The sequence below is a fragment of the Coloeus monedula genome (genome assembly GCF_965178545.1).
Source record: "Coloeus monedula genome assembly, chromosome: 10".
Taxonomy (NCBI): Eukaryota; Metazoa; Chordata; class Aves; order Passeriformes; family Corvidae; genus Coloeus; species Coloeus monedula.
Genome location: NC_138790.1, coordinates 26,602,593 through 26,623,040, shown reverse-complemented (window position 1 = coordinate 26,623,040; position 20,448 = coordinate 26,602,593). Strand labels below are relative to the sequence as shown.

At 39.7% G+C, this 20,448-nt stretch overlaps 1 protein-coding gene across 2 annotated transcripts; it reads left to right on the top strand.

Moving 5' to 3' along the window:
• Positions 1 to 112: 112 nt before the first annotated feature.
• HPS3 (HPS3 biogenesis of lysosomal organelles complex 2 subunit 1) lies at positions 113 to 19,540 on the top strand. 2 transcript variants are annotated; one of them, XM_082287825.1, is made up of 17 exons: positions 113 to 367; positions 1,239 to 1,733; positions 2,992 to 3,178; positions 4,155 to 4,240; positions 5,955 to 6,147; positions 6,413 to 6,494; positions 8,308 to 8,462; positions 9,979 to 10,087; positions 10,298 to 10,479; positions 10,822 to 10,999; positions 11,647 to 11,877; positions 13,573 to 13,758; positions 14,898 to 15,086; positions 15,629 to 15,736; positions 16,089 to 16,295; positions 17,337 to 17,427; positions 18,562 to 19,540. In XM_082287825.1, the coding sequence occupies exons 1-17, from the start codon at positions 145 to 147 to the stop codon at positions 18,687 to 18,689; spliced, it is 3,030 nt and encodes a 1,009-aa protein (XP_082143951.1). In that variant the 5' UTR covers positions 113 to 144; the 3' UTR covers positions 18,690 to 19,540. The 2 variants fall into 2 exon arrangements, with proteins under 2 accessions (XP_082143951.1, XP_082143952.1); XM_082287826.1 differs by lacking the exons at positions 17,337 to 17,427; positions 18,562 to 19,540 and having other exon boundaries at positions 15,629 to 15,747; positions 16,089 to 16,193.
• The last annotated feature ends 908 nt before the right edge of the window (positions 19,541 to 20,448 follow it).

Genomic DNA, 20,448 nt, shown 5'->3' with positions numbered 1-20,448 from the left:
CTGCCCCGGGGCAGCCGCACACGGCCGCACCCGCCCTCGCACAGCGCCGCGCGGCGGCAGCTCTGCCCCCCGCGGAAGTGCAGGGCGCCGCCCCAAGAGGCCGCGAGTGCTGTCTCCGCTGCTGCGGCCGAAACTTTCGGGACCATGGTGCAGCTTTACAACCTGCACCCTTTCGGGTCGCAGCGAGTAGTGCCCTGCAAGCAAGAACCGGCGCACTTCTGCTGCGGCCAAGACGTGCTGTTCGTGGCCAGCACGGCGGCCAGCTGTAGGGTGGAGGTGTTCGCCGTGCGCGAACAGGGCCGCTGCGAGGCCCTGGGCTCCTTCGCCACGCTGGGTCCCGTGCTGCGCATGGCGCACAGCTCGGCAGGTCAGTCCCGGCGACCGCTGGGTCCGTCAGTACTCGGCTAGGGAGGCCGGGACGTGTCAGGCTCGAGTGCGTGGACCGGCCCTGAGGGTCCGCCGGGGGGGGATGGCGGGCCGGTCGGGCCGGGGCCGGGGCCGGGGCCGGGGCCGGGGCCGGGTGGGTGGCGGGCGGCGAACAAAGCCGCTCGGGCTCCGCCGCGGGAGGACGACCTGGCCCTCCCACCCGTCTCTGCCTCAGACTTCCCCTCAGGCCCCTTCTCAGGCTCCCTCCGAGCCCGAGGTAGGGCGCGCCTGCTGGAGCGGGCTGCCCAGCGGCCCGGGCTGGGAAGCGCGGGCCGGTCCCAGCGCCGGCAGCGCTTGAGCCTGCAGAGAGGGTACGGGCCGCATCTCCCTTCGTCGTCTGCCTCCGCCTCGGTTGCGGTGAGTGCCCCCGTCCCTGCTTTTGTTTTTTTGTTTTTGTTTTTTGTTTTTAGAGCACGGAGTGGGTGGTCGTTCCAGCCGATCCCACAGCTCTTCATAAGTCTATTGCTTTCCATGGTCTGTAGAGAACAAAACGTTTCCTCATTAATGGGTGTGAGGAGGCGGGGAGTGGGGGGACCTTGTCTGCAGTCACAACTCATAGAGATAATTCACATAGGAGTTACCCTGGATCTACATCTGTAAATCCTGCTTTTTACTGGTGTGTGAAGTGTGTGCCACCCAGCAAAGAAATTTGCACTTTGTATTTAATTAGAGAAAAATCGGTGAAAACTGTTTTTGGAATTTTTTGTAAGAGTTGAGACTTGAAGATGTTCTTTGTAGCATACTACAGCAGGTAAAGAGCTCAGAAACTGTCCTCTATTTTTTAATGATATATCAGTATGCTTTCTTTTAAGGAGACTATCTGGTGACAATTGAAGAAAAAAGCAAAGCAACTTTCCTAAGAGCATATATGAACTGGAGATGCATGTCTTCAGGGAGTGCTCGCGTGTGTGTTCGGATGGTTGGTCACAAGATGGAAGAGTCATACAGTGAAACCTTAAAAGAACAGATGTCAGTTGTTGAAATGCCACTGTCAGATCCTCCACTGTGCATTTCATGTTGTCCTGTGAATGGAGATCTTCTTGTGGGCTGCAAGAATAAACTAGTCATGTTCTGTTTGAAATACCTGGTCATAAACCAGAATTTGACTGTGTTAGATTTTGAACGCTCCTTAATTTTGCACATTGATAACCTCATTCCTGCTGAAGTTGCATTTTGTGCCAGACATATAGCTGTAACAACAGAGCTGGATGTTCTAATCCTGAAACTGGAACTGGTTCAGCAAAGTGCAGACAGGACAAAGCAATGTGCTCAGGGAGTCAGTGCACCAGAAAAGGCTGAGGATGGAGGTAGGTGCTGAAATAATTTAAATTTTTATTTTTATTTTTTTTTATCTCCAAGAATCTGCTAGTTGATTCCTGTTGTTCTGAAAGTAGTCTCAAACAGGGTCTTTGCCCTTCAGAAAATATTTCCAGATCGTCCTATCACTGACTATCAGCTGAATAATCTAGGGTGTGAAAAGTTGTACCAACCTGCAGTTGGAGGTAACATATCATACTAATATGCCATCACACTTAGAGGGTAGTACAGCATCTGCAGACACGGAATTAGGTCCCTGTTGTACGGTGCCACAATGGGCCAAGTTAAAGTGGTAGTAGTTCAGTGTGCTGTGTTCAGAAAAATTCTATCAGTGTCACTGCCTAAGTAACTGACTTACACAATTAAGAATGTTTCTGTTGTGATGTCTGTGTGCTTTTGTAACTGTTAGGCTCGGAACCTGCCATAATAAAGCACATTCTCCTTTTTCAGGCCGTTATCTTACTCGGGGGCTTGCCTTAGAATTCTAGAAATCCCAGAAATAGGTGTACTCAGGAGGTTTCATTCCTGTGTATTGCAAGATAGCAATCTGTATGTGATGAATTATCAATTCCCACTTTTCCAAATGTATATGTATCAGATCAACACCAACAAACCTTAGGAAGGTCCTTTCTTTATAACTGAAGAAACTTAAAAGGATGGTCTTTTAGGAATAGAAACTGTACCTAGAAAAAATTTAAAGGTAAATAAGACTCTGCAGGTGGGAACAATATAAATGTAATGTTCTTAACTGAGTGAACATGGATCTTTTCCAGATAGTGGCGTCCTACCCCCAGCTGTTTTTATTACTGAAAACTACATAGAAAAGTTCCAGTTACTTTGTGAGTGTTATTAGGATTTGCATTCCAGGACTTAAGTGAGTTTAAGAGAACACAACTTCCTCTGATAGCTGCCTCTGCCTTCTCAAAACCTCTTCAGGCAAAAGTCAACATTTTTTGAAGACCAGCCATTTGGGGCACTGGTTGCCTTTGACTCGCCTTCTAATGAACGGTTTACCTGTTTGGGTTTTTTTTCCCCAGAAATCTTGACTCTTAAGTATTCAGACTTTGAGGCTTAAATAGGAATTGTTCCCATCTTCTAGCATGGTTGTTTTCAAAATCTTGTGGTTTGAGGAAGCCAGTGCTAGCTAGCTAGCTGTAATTGGAGCGTTTAATTTATTTTATGTCATACCATTTTCTTACTGCCGAGTGGAATGGTTTGAACAATTAAGATAGCATTTTCATTGCTCAGGTGTGAGAGATGAAAGTCCTTCAACACATACTTTACAGCTTGAATTAGATGAGTTCATCATATGTCAGAAGCCAGTGGAGCTGCTTGGGGAAGAAAGTAAGCTATGTGAGATACCCATCACACTGGAATCCACAGAGTTACCTACAGAAGACACAAAGCGCTTCCAAGTGCAGTATCTGCTTTTCAGGTATTACAGACATACTTTCCCTTTTATGGGTTAATTTACTACAAAAAACCAAACTGAGTTGTGTGTTTTGTCTTTTTGAAAGAAAACTCCTGATGTTTTTACTTCTGGGGTTTTTACAAGGTTTGGTGTTTCTTTGGAACTGAGGAAATCATGGGATACCAAATAAAGCCCATTTTTTACTATCTTGGAATATTTCACTTGGAAGGGATCTGCAGCAATCATCTAGTGCAACTGCCTGACCACTTCTGGGGTGAGCCACTGTTAAAGCATATAATTAAGGGCTCAGTCCTAACGCCTCTTAAACAGTGACAGGTCTAGGGCATCAATCACCTCTCTAGGAAACCTGTTCAGTGTTTCACTATTTTGAGTAAGAAAATGCTTCCTCATTTCAAGTCTGGACCTCCCCTGGCACAGCTTTGAGCCCTTCCCAGGTATCTTGTCCCAGGATCCCAGGGGGAAATGTTCAGCACCTGCCTCTCCAGGTCCCCTCCTCAGGAAGCTGATTTAGTCTTCCTCTTTCATCAGAATTTCTGTCAAAAGCCGAGGAAGAGTTGATGTCAGGGTCCAACAGTGAATTCCAAAGCAAAGGAGGGAAAAGGATGACACATAATAGGGAAAAAAATCGTATTGGAGATGGCGTGATGTTCCATATAGCTCAGTGGAATAGAAAGAGAGAGGAAAAAGAAGGTTAAATTGAGGTCAAAATCAATTGCAGGATTTCTTCAGTGATCTCAGACTTTGATGTGCATCTTGCAGACAAGCAAAGAGAGAGGATTTTGGTTGCAGGAACTCAGTATAGTTCTAGCTAGCTGTGCTGCTTCTTGGCTTCTACAATGGCATTGGTAGTAAGAGTGTGCATTATTATTGAGTGTTGAAACATGAGCTGTGCGTCTTATAACCAGTGCTGTTTACTTGTCCAAAGTTTATCATCATAATTTCTCACGGCAGTCCCATGTTGTTTTGGACTTTTTTCTAGACGTTTTGCACCCGATCAGTCGCCTTTTGGGTTTTGTGAAGAGACAAAGTTGCACTCTCTTCAACTGCTTCCTGTATACCAGACAGGTATATGGATATGCATGAATGCACTATGGACTGTGTCACAGGAGACTTGTGAAAGGAAGGAGCTTCTTTGTATATCTTGTTTCATACACTGCGTGATTTCTGTATGATTTGTTTTTGAGATCTTCCTCCCTTTTCAGTTGTTTAAACTGAGCTTCTGTTAACAAAAAGTCTTTTAATTTGTCCAAGTTCTACATAAACCTTGAACTAACATACCAATTCATCACACAAAAAGTGTGACTAAATCAGCTTTTATCAGTTCTTTACTGATAAATTTTGTGTTGCAAAACAGTCAGTCTTCACATTGCATTAATAAAATTCTCCGTAGTGTTACAAGATACTAGACTGCCTCTCAGCCAGCCGAGGAAATCAGAGTAGTAAACGTTAATAATCACTAAGATACTGGTTACATTTCTGAAGGGCTTTAATTAAAACTGGAAGGGATGAATGCAGATTTTAGGGGTTCACTAGCTCAAGCCCCAAAAGACCCATGGAAGAATTTAATGCTGTATGTTAGCAGTCAGATTTCATAGAATCATAGAAGGTCCTGAGTTGGAAGGGACTCACAAGCATCATCAAATCCAACTCCTGGCCCTGTGCAGGAGAACCCCAAGATTCCCACCAAGTGCCTGAGAACATTTTCCAAATGCTCCTTGAGCTCTGGCAGGCTTGGGCTATGACCACCGCCCTGGTGAGCCTGTTCCAGTGCCCAACCACCCTCTGGGGGAAGAACCTTTTCCTAATACCCAACCTAAACCTCCCCTGACACAGCTTCATGCCATTCCCTCAGGAACTGCATGTAGAATGCTCTTAGGTCTCTCCTCAATCTCTGCCAGGCTGAACAAACCAAGTGCCCTCAGCTACTCCTCCTGTGGCCTCCCCTCCAGACTCTTCACCATCTTTTTAGCCCTACCTTAGCCTCTTCTCTAATAGCTTTATATCCTTCCTGTATTGTGGTGCCCCACACTGTCCCTAGGACTCAAGATAATGCTGCCCCCGTGCAGAGCAGAGCAGAGCAGAGCGGGACAATACCATCCCTGCCCCCCTGGCAGTGCTGTGCCTGATGCATCCCAGGGTATGGTTGGCCCTTGCCTTTTACTGACTGCTCACTCGGTTTGAGATGATTTACTGTCTGCTAAGTAGCAATGCCTCATTTAACTTGCAGCTGACTGAAAAGAATGAGCTGCTTGCCATTTAACTCCAGCTGTGTTAGGGTCTCATGTGATTTACAGGCTTTGACAAGAGGGTCTGTAGAAAATGAACACAGCTGTTACCTGCTAAAGTGGCGTCCTAATAAATTCTGCCATTTCCAGCCTTTCCTTTCTTAAGTGGTGACCTATTTTTTTGTGAGCTGCAGTTCTGGATGAGCATTCATTCCACCTTAAAAGTAATTGTCTAAGATTAGACTTTCAATCCATGGATGCTTAGTTGTGGTGAGTTTACCAAGACTCTCTAATGCTGTTACATCTATAGAATTTCTTCACTAGGTGCTAGGGCCATGTTTTTGTGAATATGCCTCCAAATGAGATAACATGTCATACAAATTTTTGACATGCGCACTGAGCTTCATATAAAACTATTTTTTACTAGCTACTAAGAAAACTAGTCTGCAACTTGGGCAGGTTTGATTGTATCTTTTAGGCATCAGGCTTGGAATGGAATTGCCAGGTTTTGATTTATGAAGTACATAAAATACCTTTCTCATTGTTACATCTAGGAAGTTCTGCAACAGCCTGTGAGGAAACTGAGAATGAGAGAAAACTTCTGAGTCTCTTTTGCTTTTTTTCTTTACCTCATGTTGGATATCTCTACTCAATTGGGAAGTTAGTAGAACTAATTTCTACTTACCAATATTCGGAGAAGTCAGAGCAGGCAGTCCTCACTCCACAGTTCCTGCATGTCATTACAAGGTACTATGTTTATGATTCTACTGATAGTATTACTATGTTTCTCTATGCTGCTGTCCTTTTTAAATTTTTTTTCCCCTCTGATACGTCCCTCATAGCCTCCTGGAAATCTCTGGCTCATGTGTTAGTTCAGCATACCTTCCTGCTTAGGCTTTAAAGCCCATTTCTTCAAAGAAAAAAGAGCTGATTCACTGTAGTCTTGACTACTTGATTTTTGCAAGTCTTAATTTCTTTCCTTCATTGTTGTGTTTTCTTCTTTCCTCTCTAGTCAGAGCCTGCAGTGCTTCACAGTGAGATGCAGTGCAGCAGCAGCTCGTGATGAGGATCCATATATTGACACGACGGTGAAGGTACACCTCTCATTATCTCACTGAAAGAATGGGAGTAGTGGTATGACACTTAGTTGACTTACATTTTCTTTTGAGATCCTGTTAGTTTCTAGTGGCTGAACCAATAAAATAACATCCAAAATGAATATTTTACTTCAGGCTATGGCATGTTGTATTTTGCTGGTCTACAGATCTCTCAATGAAACAGTCTATTATTGCCACGTAAAATTCTAGACCATTAGTAGAATGTTTTCAAAAACGTGAAAAGCTATAAAATCACTTCTTTTTTAAACTAAATTCCATGCTTTTCTGTATAAAACTGAAGGAAGAGTGAAGAGTTTTCTTTTATTGTGTGATGTTTCTCTCTCTTAGGTGTCCTTGAAAAACCAGTTTTTCTAAGAGGCACGTAGGCAATTGAACAAGTCTGCTACCAAATATTTAGGGCATGTTTTTTAGGAGGAGGGCTTTTGATCCTTGGAGGTCTAAACTATTTCCTTTCCTTAAATTGCTCATCAGTAAAAATCTATTGAATGTAAAGATCATGATACACATTTAATAAAAGTAGTAGGAAAGGTAGACGGAGGTGTATTTTAAGATAGCATTTAAGGATTTCTTCTGATTATGTAGACAGGAGACATAAAGAAACCATAGGACAGTAGAAGCTTTATAAAATTTTCAAGAGCCAAACATGTATTCTCTGCTCTGGATAGCTAATACTGGCACGTGACACAATCTTTCCGTCCATTCTCTAGTCTCAGCTTTCTGCGTTTTCACTATGGGTTACATTGAAATTTGTCACAATTCCTCCAGTCAGGCAATAGGCTGCCTCCTGTCTCTGCAGGAGTTTTGGAGAGGTGTGAAGGCTGCAGTCCTGCACAGATTTCCATGCTGTATCTTGCCATCCACAGTCTGCCCACCCACTCTGGCATGGATCCCTGCATGGGCTACAGTCCCTCAGGGGTGTCCCTGCGCTGGTGTGAGTCCTTTGTGGGCCAGTTCCCTCATGGGTGTCCCTGCCCCAGTGTGGAGTTTGAAGTGGGATGGGTGATGGTGGTTATTTTTATTATTTGCTATTACTATTTATCCTGCTTGTTTTTTACATCAGTTTTAGAGCCGCCTCGTTCTGGGTCTCGCTAGCCCAGGGAGGTCTAGAGCCTCCAGATCACCACCTCTTACAAGAAAGGTTGAGGTGTCTTCAAAAAGCAGGTTACACATAGAGTGCTGTGTTGTCTTGTTTCACTGTGTATGTTAATTTGTAAGTGTAGTATTTTATCTTTTTAAAGCTGTCAATTTAGAATATTTACGTGCAAATGAGATTGCATTTTTCAGTTTTTAGTTCAGTATAGATGATAGCATATGTTTTACGTGAAAAGTGCATGTAGAACAAATGGGGGAAATAATACTGGCTATGTAAGGTAACAAATAGGCAAGCAAATATAATACTTCTATCTGTAATTGGTTTTTATAAGCAACTAAAATCAAGACTTTTATAACCAGGCAGTTTTTTAAAACTTGGCCAAATTCAAACTATTCGGGATAAAGTTTTCCATGTTAGGCATCTACCTCAGGTTCTGTTATTTTGAGAAACATAGCTGAAACTGTGCAGTTGCTTTGAAGAGTGAAATAATTTTTTTTTCACTCATTATTAAATGATTCTTGTTAAGCATTTATGAGTATTTTTATTTTTGCTCAAATGAAGCACTCAAAGTTAGCAAAGCCGGTGAATGTTTTTAATGTCAGATCATTGTACAAAGTTGGGGTTTTTTTTCTGATTTATTTAAAAACTCAATGTACATACCAAATGAAATTACAAAACAGTCACTTTCCTTTATAGGCTTGTCCACCTGTCACACTGGATGTCTGTACATTAAGAATGCAGCTTTTTATAGGACCAAGAGCTATCTGTCATTTCAAAAACCATATAATTCTTTTGACTAAGGCAGACACAGAAGATATTACTGAAAGAAGAAAGCCTACAAGAAGGATGCTGTAAGAATTTGTGTCTTTTAGGGAGACAGTACTTCTAGCTCTGTGTACAGTGCTGAACTTGTGGATATTGCAGTTGAAGAGTGGTTCCTCTGTTACAAAACTCTTTAGAAATAATTGTCTTCTTAGTGATTGAGAAGAGCAATCAAGTTTTTTTTTTTCATTTTTACTGTATTTACTGACATAGAAGAAATGAGCATAAAGTCACAAATGCTTGAAATCAACAAAATGTTAAAATAACATTGCTAAGAATTTATCCTGAGAATTAAAAAAATATTTATCTTGAAAAAAAATATAGAGTACCAAAAATATATAGCTCCAAAGCTACAGGTTGCAAAATATGTTGCAGGACAACATTTAAATGTCTTGGTTTTGGCTAAGGGTTCTTTCCAAGAAAGTTGCGAGCACCACTATAGTTATCCATGACAAAAGTTGGATCAGACTTTGCCCCGAGTTGCTGTTGTAGCATGTATGTAGCCAGAGGCATATGCGACTTTTTACAAGTTTCCATGGAAACTGCTATTCTCCTTCCATATTTGAAGGCGTTTCATAAAACAGCTAAGCAACTATTCTAAACAGCTATTCAGAAACCACTTTTATTAAAGTCAGTGTAAGTTAATTAACAAGAGTGGGACAGCTTTAGTTGATTGAGGAGTTACTTGAACCAATATTTCTTAAAGTCTAGGGCAGACATTATTCAGAAGAAGATAAGGAGAAGCCTGTCAGGGAAAATGACTATTCAAAATACTGTTGTTTTCTTGTATAAAGGATGTTTTCTGCCAGTTGTGTTGTTTCAAATATTCTAATCGGCATTTGAAGAAGATACACTTTTTGCCTTTTGTAAAGAATGTAAATTGGACAAAATTAAGCTCCTTAGTGCCATAATTTGAAAATAAAGATGTAAATATCCTAGTACAGTTAAAATAAAACCAAAAACCAGAACAAAAAGAGTCTGTTTTCCTACAATGTTTTTAACCTCAGGGCTTTATAGACCGAGCCAGCATTTTAGAATAAAAGCATTCTGGTAACTCTTTATGCCATGACTTGGCAAATACTTTGATAGAGCTGCAGGGGCAAACATGCACTAAGTCCTTACAGGAGGTGAGTAAACAGCTAATTTAAATTACTTACCTCTTCAAGGTCTGGTTGGATAAGGCCCTGGGCAGTCTGACCTGCTCAGTGGGTGGCATCCCATGCCTATGACAGGGGGGTCAGAACTAGATGATCTTTAAGGTTCAAGCCAAGGCATTTGATGATTCTATGATTTCTGATATTCCCTGGTGTTTAACACAGAAGAAGATGTAGTGGACAGTTCTGATGATGTCTCTGATGTATGAACATGCCCCTCCCTGTTCTGTTGTTAGCCAGTATGACTTAAATTCACAGCTTAACTCTCCAGCACTTACTAGTCTGCAAACATACCTATTTATGCATTTGAATTATGAAATGAGTGGGGTTTTTTTTGGTTGTGCAGTGTTTATTTCAACACTGACAACTCAACTCTTTTCCTTTCCTCTAGTTCCAGAAAGGCTGACAGCATCAAATCCAGAACTAATTCTGAGTCAGAGCCTGGTTGGAATTTATATATTATAAACACCGTTTCAACAATTCAGCTTTACAGAGAAATGGTATTGCCCAACTCTTGCTTTTGTTGTTTGCTAACTAAAAATAACTAATGTTAATTAATCTCTGATGCACGTCATTTCTGAATATAGTGTAATACATTTCTTACGAATAGCCCATAATCCTGTTTCAAATAGCTGCCATCCTCATTAGAATTGTTCCTGTATATTCCTGATTTTTGTCAGCAGCCTAAGTATATCCTGTGTCTGTTCTAGGTAGATTATAGTAGAACTTACGAAAATGTTAAAACTGAGAGCTGCATCCATCTTTTAAGTGAGGCTCACTTACTGGTCAGAGCAGCTATAATGGATCCTCATTTCCTTAAATCAGATGAGAAGGACGATCTTCTAAGAGCATTCAGAGAAAGTTGTGCCTTCTTAGGAGACTGCTACAGCAGGTATGTTTTAGTTATCAAAGTGGTATAGGTGAGCTGTGTTTCCAGTAGTGTAACTTTAAAATGAAAATACATAATTCTTTGCTATTTTACATTAGTATTGCATATGTAACACAATTTTTCTGTTTTACAAAACCTACTTAATCTAATCCTCTCTTCAGTATCTAGTTGTCTTTATTGTCATTGAACAGAATTCAACACTATGTTGAATATGAACAATATATGCTGATAACTGATGTGCCTGCGACTTTGTTTGATGTAGTCGTAGTTCTTATAAAGAGTGATGGCAAAAGCATTGCCCATAGTTGTTTTGTTATTTTTTTCCTTCCTTTCTATTTCCTTCAGGTTTGACACAAAGAATTACCACCTTGCTTTGCCATACTACAGAATGTCAGGTTTATCCATGACTGAAGTTTTAAAGAGACTAGTTTCAGAAGGTGATGAAATGCAGACATACGAGAGAGGATTTATATTTTACTTAACTCATTCTCTTAATGAAGACTCAAATGAAGAATTAAGTAAGGTAGAAATAAGTTGGATTATTTGTAATCTGCTGATTTAGTTCTGATTTTAAGAACTGTGTATCAAATATCAATCAATTTCCCTTTGAAAACGCTGAGCTGCTTTTTTAGTTTCACAGTTAACTCTTTTTCACATTATTTTTCTTTTCCCATTTTTGTTGCATAGCAAGCAGCACCTGTGATGCTTTGGGCTGCTTTCATGCAACTTCTTACAGATTTGGCTATCATGATGCATGTTGCTAGGGATCTGGTTCCCACTTGCACAGAGACACTCCTGTTTTAGGAAAGCCCTGCCTCAAATTTCTGTCATCTCTCATTTCTGTAGCAAAACCAACTGTTTCTTTGAACATTGCTAAATTATACAGATTGCTAAAAACAATTCATTTTGGTGGTGCATGTTCTCCTGGCACACCAGAAAATGGGTTGAATCACTACCAGTTAGAAATCCTTCTCTTCTACCAGTAGGGAGGAGAGAGGCAAAAAAGGCACTGTGGTTTGATAGCTATGCTGAACTTGCCTGTTTTGAAAACAAACAAACCAACCAACCACAAAAAACAAAAACAACAGCAGAATGGCACTACTTTCATATGCCATAGAAGACTGTATATCTGAAAAGGTCTAAACTGTCAAATGGCTTTTATTTCAATAGGAATCAGGAAATAAAGTTCTCCAGATATTCTATCTCGCGGACCCTGTGCAGCTGCCTCATATCCTTTGCAGTCCCTGCATGAGAAACGTATGTCCTTTGACAGCTGTGAAGTATCTTCAGAAAGTAGAAAAGATGATGCCATCAGTGGTCCTGACACTTACTAAGGCTTTCTTGGCTCTGAAAATGGGAGACCTGACAATGTATGAACATGAAATGGACTCCTATAAGGAGGTAAATTATGCTGAGGGCATGAGCTATTCAAGCTTTGAAAAGTCCAAATCAATAGTTTGACTTGTAGTTGCATTTTACAGTGAAAGAAACTTTTGATTACTCCCCTTCCTCCTGATATGCTGTGTAGACTCCACTGAATGTCTGCAGTAACAGTAGAATGGAGGGCTGTACAGTAGAATGGAGGACTGTACAGTTTACCCTGGAGGTAGGGTAGTCTTGTCTTGGGTGAAGACTTACCAAACAAGCAAGTTTTGAAGCTCTTAATTCTTGATCAATTAAATGTTGTTTACTGGGATGTAACCAACTCTGCCAGTGCTCTTCAGCTGCATGGGAGGATTGTATAGTAGCATTTCTACGCCTCTCCACCTGTAATTAATATGTGATACGCCCATGAAAACTCCATCTGTATGTGAACAGCTGTTAGAAAATTGCTCTTGAGCAGAATATTTGTCCATTGTGCTCACAAACAGAAGTTTCTGTGTACAATTTCACATCTTATGTGGAATCAAAGCACTTAACTCTTACCAAGACCAGATCAGAACCTACTTCAGTGCTATCAAAGTAAGAATTCCTCATCACTGGGGGCAAAAATGTTAGTGGAGCTGTCTCTGCTATAGATGTTCACATGTGTGAGACCAGTCTGTAAATTACTTCTTCTTAAATTTGATCAAGACTGTGGAATATTGAAAGGTGATAGAGTTTGAAACAGAGACTTTTTCTTACAGTGAGATATTGGGAGTCTAAACACTTTTGAAGTAAGTGGATAGCTGTTTCAAAGTTAGGTATCATGCTTTGGTGGAAGAAGTCCTGCAGAGTTTTTATAGTTAGCCATTTTTTAATTGCAAGGTGAGAACTGTGGGGAGCTGTTTCAAGAATTATATCCAGCACCAACTGCTTTTGCAGCACAATCAAATGAAATTGCCATGTTGTGAGCAAACACACACTGCATGGATGTTATTTTGAGAATAAGGTGGTTTAGGTTTGAGTTGTTTTGGTTGGATTTTCTTTCTTTCTAATCTGAGCTATTAAATATATTCTATTGCACTTCACCTTTAAAAAAGCATTTTATTTCAAACTAGGAAAAAAAAAACACTTTCAGAAAGCTGATCTGAATTTTCCTTCTAGATCTGCTTTATATTTCTTGTGTAATTCATTTAATTAGGCATCATTTTTCCATCATTTGTCTTTAAAATGGGAATATATTGTTATAGTCACCTTCAAAAGCACTCACATACCCTGAAATAGGTTCCTGTTGCACAAAGTGCAGCACATTTTGATCATTGTGTCAGGGGTATTTTCAACATAAAAATCATACTTTAGCAAAGTAGTCTACTGAAATTTAACAAAGTAGCCTCTTGAAAAGTCAGCCAGTGATTTTTAAAACCACTCTGTATATCAAATGTCTTGGATTTCTTTGTGAAATCCATCTTTCTTATGTGCGCACTAACTCCATCTTTCAACAGCATGTTACTTTCAGTGTTTAGGCACAATGCCTGTTTTTCAGGAGTTGCTGCTCCAGAACGTGATTTGGATCTCGGTCCCCAGAGAGCTACTCTATGAATTGCAGAAAGGATTTACTTTCTTTCCTGGCTACTTCCATCTAAATTTCACTGCCTGAGGAAATACTGAGTTTACTGACTAGAATCATAAATATATTGAATTCTTTACCTGATTTATATCTAATTATGCTTGTAGACAACACTGGCTTGTGGCTTCATTGGGCAACCACGACTCCTGCAGCAGCGTAAGGAAGGAATTGTTATGCCAACTGAGTTTGCTGTTCACCTGAAGGAGATGCAGCCTGGTTTACTGGTGGCTGCCACTGTGGCTTTACATGAGAACAGTAAAATTGAACTACAAGAAGCAGATACCTTTTTCAAGGTTGGCCTGTGATCATGTTTTTGCTTCTATTTTTTTTTTATAGTGACATTGTTGTGGGTAAGAAAAGCAGCCTCAGCTGCTCCTTCACTCACATTTCAGCATTTCTTCAGAAATAGCAAGATGAGGGTTGGAGATATTCTAGTCATGACAGATGGTTACATAGTCAGAAACTGGACCTTCTGGAACGAAATAGTGGTTAAGTAAAGAAAAAAAAAAAATCCATTAAATTCTATCATTTGAATGGAAAATACCCTGATCTCAGAGCTCTTTCAGTGGCTTCCTAGTGATCAAGCTTCTTAAGGCCACTGAAATTTAACAGAATTTATATTAGTTCCATAAGCTTCTTTTAAAGAAATCTTTAGGATTAAAACAGACCTCTAAAGAATCAGGCCTAAATGTGAAGGTAGATTATGTTCTGATGATCTGTATAAATTGGTGAAAGTGTGTGTCTTCAGTTTATAAGAAGAAATACTGATAGTTTTTCTAGTGTCCCTGAAGTTTTCTTTCTTTCAGCTGGGAATAGACAAACCTTTTTTCTTTTATCTACAATGAATAGCAAGACTTGGGTTAAAACGTGTTCCTCATTGTACGTGTGTTGCAGTCTTACTATGTCTGTTACTTTGAAAGACCTGTATCAAAAAGAGCAAGTCACGTAGTTCCAACTAGACCAAGTGTTGTTGTTTAGAACCATTTGGAAATGAAAGTCCTTTTTGCGGGCACAAAGCTGGCACTTCTTTGTGGGTCCTACCATGATACCCAGCTGAGCTACACAACGTATCTTATCATGGACTATAGAGTCTTCCTTTGAAGACACCTACTTGTGTATTGGCATATAAAAAAAATCCTCCTCATTAGCAATCTGTAAATATTTGCTGACATTTATACTGACATTTCTAGCAGTGGAGTAAATATTGAAGAAGAAATCAAATCTGTTGGTCAGAATTGATTACCTTAAGATCATTTCATGAACTTTTTACTTTGCCTAGAAGTGTATTACATAGAATCACAGGACAAAAAAGGAATCAAAATTTTGCTTCTAGTAAAAGTGAAAAACTGTTCCTCCTGTCTTTTCTAACTTTTGGTACTAATAATCACCGCAGTCTAACTTGCTGTCTGTCTTCTGTCGTTTTTGTTCTTAGATGTTGTGTAGTAGCAGTGAAAACACTATTCCCCAGCTGCTGGTGGATTTCTGGGAAGCTCTTCTTGTAGTGTCCTCTCAGGAAGAAATAGTTCAGGAGCTCCTATTGAGGGTTACTTCTCAGTATGTTTGGAGAATATCAAAGAAGCAACTTCCTGAGACTAAGCCATTGAAAACAACAGAGGATCTAGTAAGTTGTTAACCACACAGAGGAAGTTTAAGGACTGCAGTGTTCCTCCAAAATCTATCCAAGTACCATCCTTAATATTTTGATTCTAGACAGTTTCTCTTAAAAGAAGCAAGAGTGAAATCAAATAAGGTGGTGTGCAGTTACAAATTAGTATTGCTGGCTCTGGGCAGTCCTGCTCCTTGGGGAGATTTGCAACTATACTTCCAACAGGAATCTCAGCTTTGGATAGAAATAAGGGTTAAAACGAAACAATGAGAATTTGTCAGGAGGATTATTTACAATTTTAGAAAGCTAACTAAATGAGAAAATTGTGTGAATGATGAATTCTAAAGAATTACGAACAGGAAAACTGAAATACAGAGCTAAATAGAAGTTTCCAGTTTATTTGTTACTAAATTGCATGAACCAGGAAAGAAAGGGTAGGCACTCTTCTAAATTATCCTATTTGAAATCAAAATTTTCTTTACTCGCAGTGAGTTTCACATGGAACTGTCACTAACAGAAATGTTTCTTTTATTGCAACTTGATTCTGTCTTGTATAGATAAACTCCTGTAGTCATTTTGGGTTGATTTTCCCATGGGTAACTTCCATAATGTCGGTGGGATGTTCGTCTGACAAAGATTACCATGAAGACATCTCAAGACTACAGGTATGAAACAGGTATTACATCTTACTGCTTACATCTTAGATTCATTCTGCAAATGTTCATGTATGTATGAACAACTTTCTCCAGCAGACTCTCCTTCTTCCCCCTAAGTTATGTAAGTCAAAATAAATGGTCGGCTGAATTGATGGAAGAAAAAAATACTGAAGAGTTCTGTTGATAACAATATTTACATTTGCATCCACTCTAAACTTGCTTTCTCAGTTTTCAGCAGTATTTATTAAGTATTATTTCAGAATTATTCCAGCAAGTAAGAGCTTCTATTCTAAGGTTATGGTTAGCATTTTTTGCAACGTTTGTCTTCAATCCAAGCAATGCTTTTTCTTCTTGTCTTCAGTCTCTTTTATGTAGTCGGTCAATCAATATAGCTTCAGCCCTGCCTGTTTTGGAGACCCTGACAGAGGCTGACAGTGTCGGCCTCACCATCCGTGTTCTCTGCAATACCCATCTGGGCAAGTATGAGGAAGCTATTGATCAGCTTCTCAAAAGGTGTCCTGATGCAGCTGTGTTCTACGCTCAGCATGAGCTGAAAGGTGACAATCAGGTGCGCTACTTTCAATACAGTTATTCACTATTGACACTGAACCGTGCCATAAATCAAATCCCTCCTTGTGGGGTATGCCCAGCCAACTACACCTCCTGATGGGAGAGAATTTTCTAAAAGTCCTTGCAAGGAGTTTCAAAGATAAACCGAGACTTTTCCTGGAGTTTCAATGCTGCCGGATAGTTGTTTATTAAGTCTTACCAGAGGAACAGAGCCACTAATGTGACCCAGGTACAGCATAGAGCACTGAAAGCAGGAGAGAAGTCTAATTATCAAGATTTACACGGCCTTTTAAAGATAATTTAACCAATAGTTCTAAAAACGTATGTTATTTTCACTTTCCTACCAATTATTCAGTAACACGGGCAGGAACTGTGGAATTCTCCATCCAGTCATCCCAAGCTACTTCTACTGCAGAACATGGAGTAGTAGAAGAAGGAGAAGAAGGTTTAGAGAACAACAGTTCTCCATTTTGATATTTTTTACTCTTATCTATTTACTACAAAGAGAAGCCCAAAACTCTGAATTTTTCACCCTGTGACAATCTTACATAGTAGTCTATCACCTCATTCACACCACTGTATTTTCTCGTTCTTGTCTGATTGTTGGTAATTTTTTCCAAGGTTGGACGTTAAAACGGCGTTGTTCAGGGGGGTAAGAACCCTTAAAAACAGGCAGAGAAATATTCCCAGCACTCTGGGTTCCTACAACTTTCCATGGAGCTGTTTTGAGAGAAAATAAAACTGACTGCGTTGGTATTGCTAATTACGTGACTTTTTCTGTCTTCTAAGCTTTTTTCTATAGAGGTATGAGGGACACTGTGTAAAGATTTTTGAGCAGAAAAAAGTTGCACTGAAAAACACAACATATGCAAAATCACTGCAATTCAAACCATTATGTAAACTAATTTTTGAGTTCATAATCACTGACCTCTATTTTTACACATCTGATCTTAGTTTAGGGTATTTTTAGCAGGTCTTTCATACTCTTAGTTGCAGTCCTTGTTGATTTACACTTTTGCTATGGGGTTTTGTGCATTAGGCTCTGTGGTGGAACAAGCTGCTTCCTGAACTTTGCAAGAGAGCTAGACTTACTGGAAATGACTGCCCTGTTCTTATTTCATCACTCAAAGGTAAATCAGTTGGTTGTAACTCAGCTCCAGAAGGCTTTGTACATCAGCTGACATTCTTAATAACTGTTCAGACTAAGGACTACTGATACGATTTTGGGAAAAAAGGGGATCTTTTTCTTCAGTTAAAGCTAATACAGTTTAGCAGCCTTTCTGGTCATTAGCACAGAATTCTGCAATGTAGGCAGTGTAGCCTCATAAAAATTGTGGCATTCATTTTGTATTGAAAACAGGTAAATTGTTGTAATCATACTCTTTCTGTATAGGTCAGGAATAGACACCATTAAAAAACCTACTAAACAGAACTAAATGTGATTGGCTTCTAGGCTAAATGGCTATATGTTCTTAGGTAACAGGCTGCTATTGATAACACAGGGGAGGTTTAAGTGTGTATTGATGTTTAAGTCATAGACTGAAAAAACCAGTGTGTTAATACTAGAAGTAGAGAAATCAACCCTAGTAGTTCTGTAGTCCTATTGTTACATGTTTATAAGAAGTTAATAATATTGTGTATAGCTGAGCGGCCAGTGTGATTGTTTTGACAAATTAAGAATGTTAAATAAAGCACATATATTGTTAAAAATACGCCATTGGAATGCCTGAGAAAAACAGCATTGTGAGGTTGGATTGTGCAGCACAGGTTGCCGTGCTCTATCATAAAGCTTTAGTTTCTGGTGCCAGCAGATTTTCTTTGGAATTATTTTCATGCAGTAACTATGCTGTAATTGCTTAAGAACATAACATTATGCACCTTGGTCTGAGAAGCTTCTTGCAAAGCATCCAGTTTTACAGATGGTGTTGAGTTAGGGTACTAGTAAGATTTCTAGGGCTTACTCTGCATTTCATACAAAACATGTGAAGTACTAGATCAGACTTCATTAGTGTAAGTGCCATATGTAGACCTGATGAGTCAAGACAGAGGTATGGTTTTAATCTAAGTCATAATTTCAGTTTACTTTTTAGATTTCCCATAGTTGTGTTTGCACCCAAATGGCTATGTCTCAAATTTCATTCCAGATGCAATATTTAAATAATTTGATGACTTTAATTAGTAATTGCATGGTTAATGCTTTGGGGTTTTTTCTTTGTTCTAAACGCAAAATACCTAAACAATGTTTTCTCCCCTGCTCTGAGCAGAAACTTTGTCAATTGTTGCAATGGAACTGGAGCTAAGGGATTTCCTCAGTCTTCTACCAGAGGATGGAACCGCAGCATTTTTTCTGCCACATCTTCTTCACTGCAGCCAGAGGAAGCTACTGACCTAAAATAATGAAAGTCTGCTATCCACTCAACTACAAAGAATGTGCTGTAATAAAAAAACCAGTAGAACTTTATAAGGTATTGTGGGACTCCCTTCACATACATCTTATGTCAGCTACTGAAGGACAGCTGTTTCCTGAGGCAGAGCATCTGTTTTGAAGCGAATTCTGGTGCCAAAGCAGCTAGGAAATACAGACTCTACAGTACAACTGAACATACAGTGTTCACTGAAAGTAAAGTAGAAAGTCAGTTTTAAATCTGTGTGCTGGATCACTGACCGAGGGGGGAATTCAGGCTCAGGCATGTGTCTAACTGTACGAGTAAAAGTGAGTACCTTGTTCTTCCGAGTAGAACTGCGCCCAACCTGACTTAATTTTGCAACACAGACATTTCCTTGAATTCTGGCTGGCAAAATTGGGCCGCTGCTCTGTCATCTTAGTTACATACCCAGGCAAGTGTTACACTGAAAATGTTTTAATTTAGCAATTCGCAAGAAAAGGTCATTAATCAAAAAAACCAAAAGTGGAAGATACGGACTACTGTTGGCTTGCTGGTCTTTGTTTTCTTTCTTCTCCTGCTGTGCTCAGTCAGTAGACAGTATTTGAAGTACCACTAGGCCGTAAAGCCAGCTGAAAACCCTCCTATCTTCTACAGTTTTTGGTAAGCATCTCAGGTGCTTGTGCATGTGTGTACTGATGTTTGTCTGTCTTGTGAGCAGAAAGCATCTTTCTGCTCCTTCAGAGCTGGAATTCAGTTGTAATAAAAGTGTCACAATGTTTATAACTTTCTTATGAATGTAGTTTGGGGTTTTTGACAATTACCAAAAATACGGTGACTCCCATGATCCCATAATCATCTAAACCATCTGTAGGCCTAATTAGCTGACACTGACTCTATCAAATGTTTTCACTGGAGTTGCAATGTTATTTAAATGTGTAGAAGTCAGTCAGAAGAGATCATCTATATTTCAGCTAAAATGCATTAACAAAAAAAGATAAAAGTAGCTTAACTTACTCACATAGCATTCCTGCTACAGGTAAAATCAATGATCTGATTTAGTGGTAGGTATTATGCCAGTTTCAGTATAATCTTTAAAAAATACCAAAGCAATTTAGGCTTGTTACAGAGAAGCAATTTCATTCTTAGAGGTATAAAGCCAAGACGTCTTGCTTTCCCTGCCTGTCCCTCTCGTTTGACACAGGTCTAACATGAGGAGTTGGGTTACTGAAACACAACTGGATGGCATGACCGTGTCTGCTCTTACTGTTTTCATTTTTGATCAGCATCAGCCATACTCTAATACTGCTACTTTCATCTGTCAGGAAACACTTCCTTTTTCCTTTGCCAAGGGCTGCAACAGCAAAATGATTCCACTTCAGGAGTTACTTAAGAGTCATCAAAGCAAAGCTCTTCAGTACCATAGTCACCAAGTTTTGGCCTTCACTGCCTGCACTTCATCAGGCTTATTTCAGCCTAATTTTGCCTTGGAATAATTTTCATAACAGGAAATCAAATCTTTTAAATGCATACTCTTGAAACATACTACTGAATAAAATGATAATTTAACAGAAACAACAGAGCTATTTTGTTAATTGCTCAATTATACAAGACTATATATGTGTGAACCTATGGATAAAGTGAGAACCAAATTCCTGTTTACTAAGCAGTTACTACACACATACCTATCTAGTAAAATGTGACAGGAGGATGACAGATACCCCGAATTTTGCTGTTATTCAGAGTTATTTGCAAACTTAAAGTACA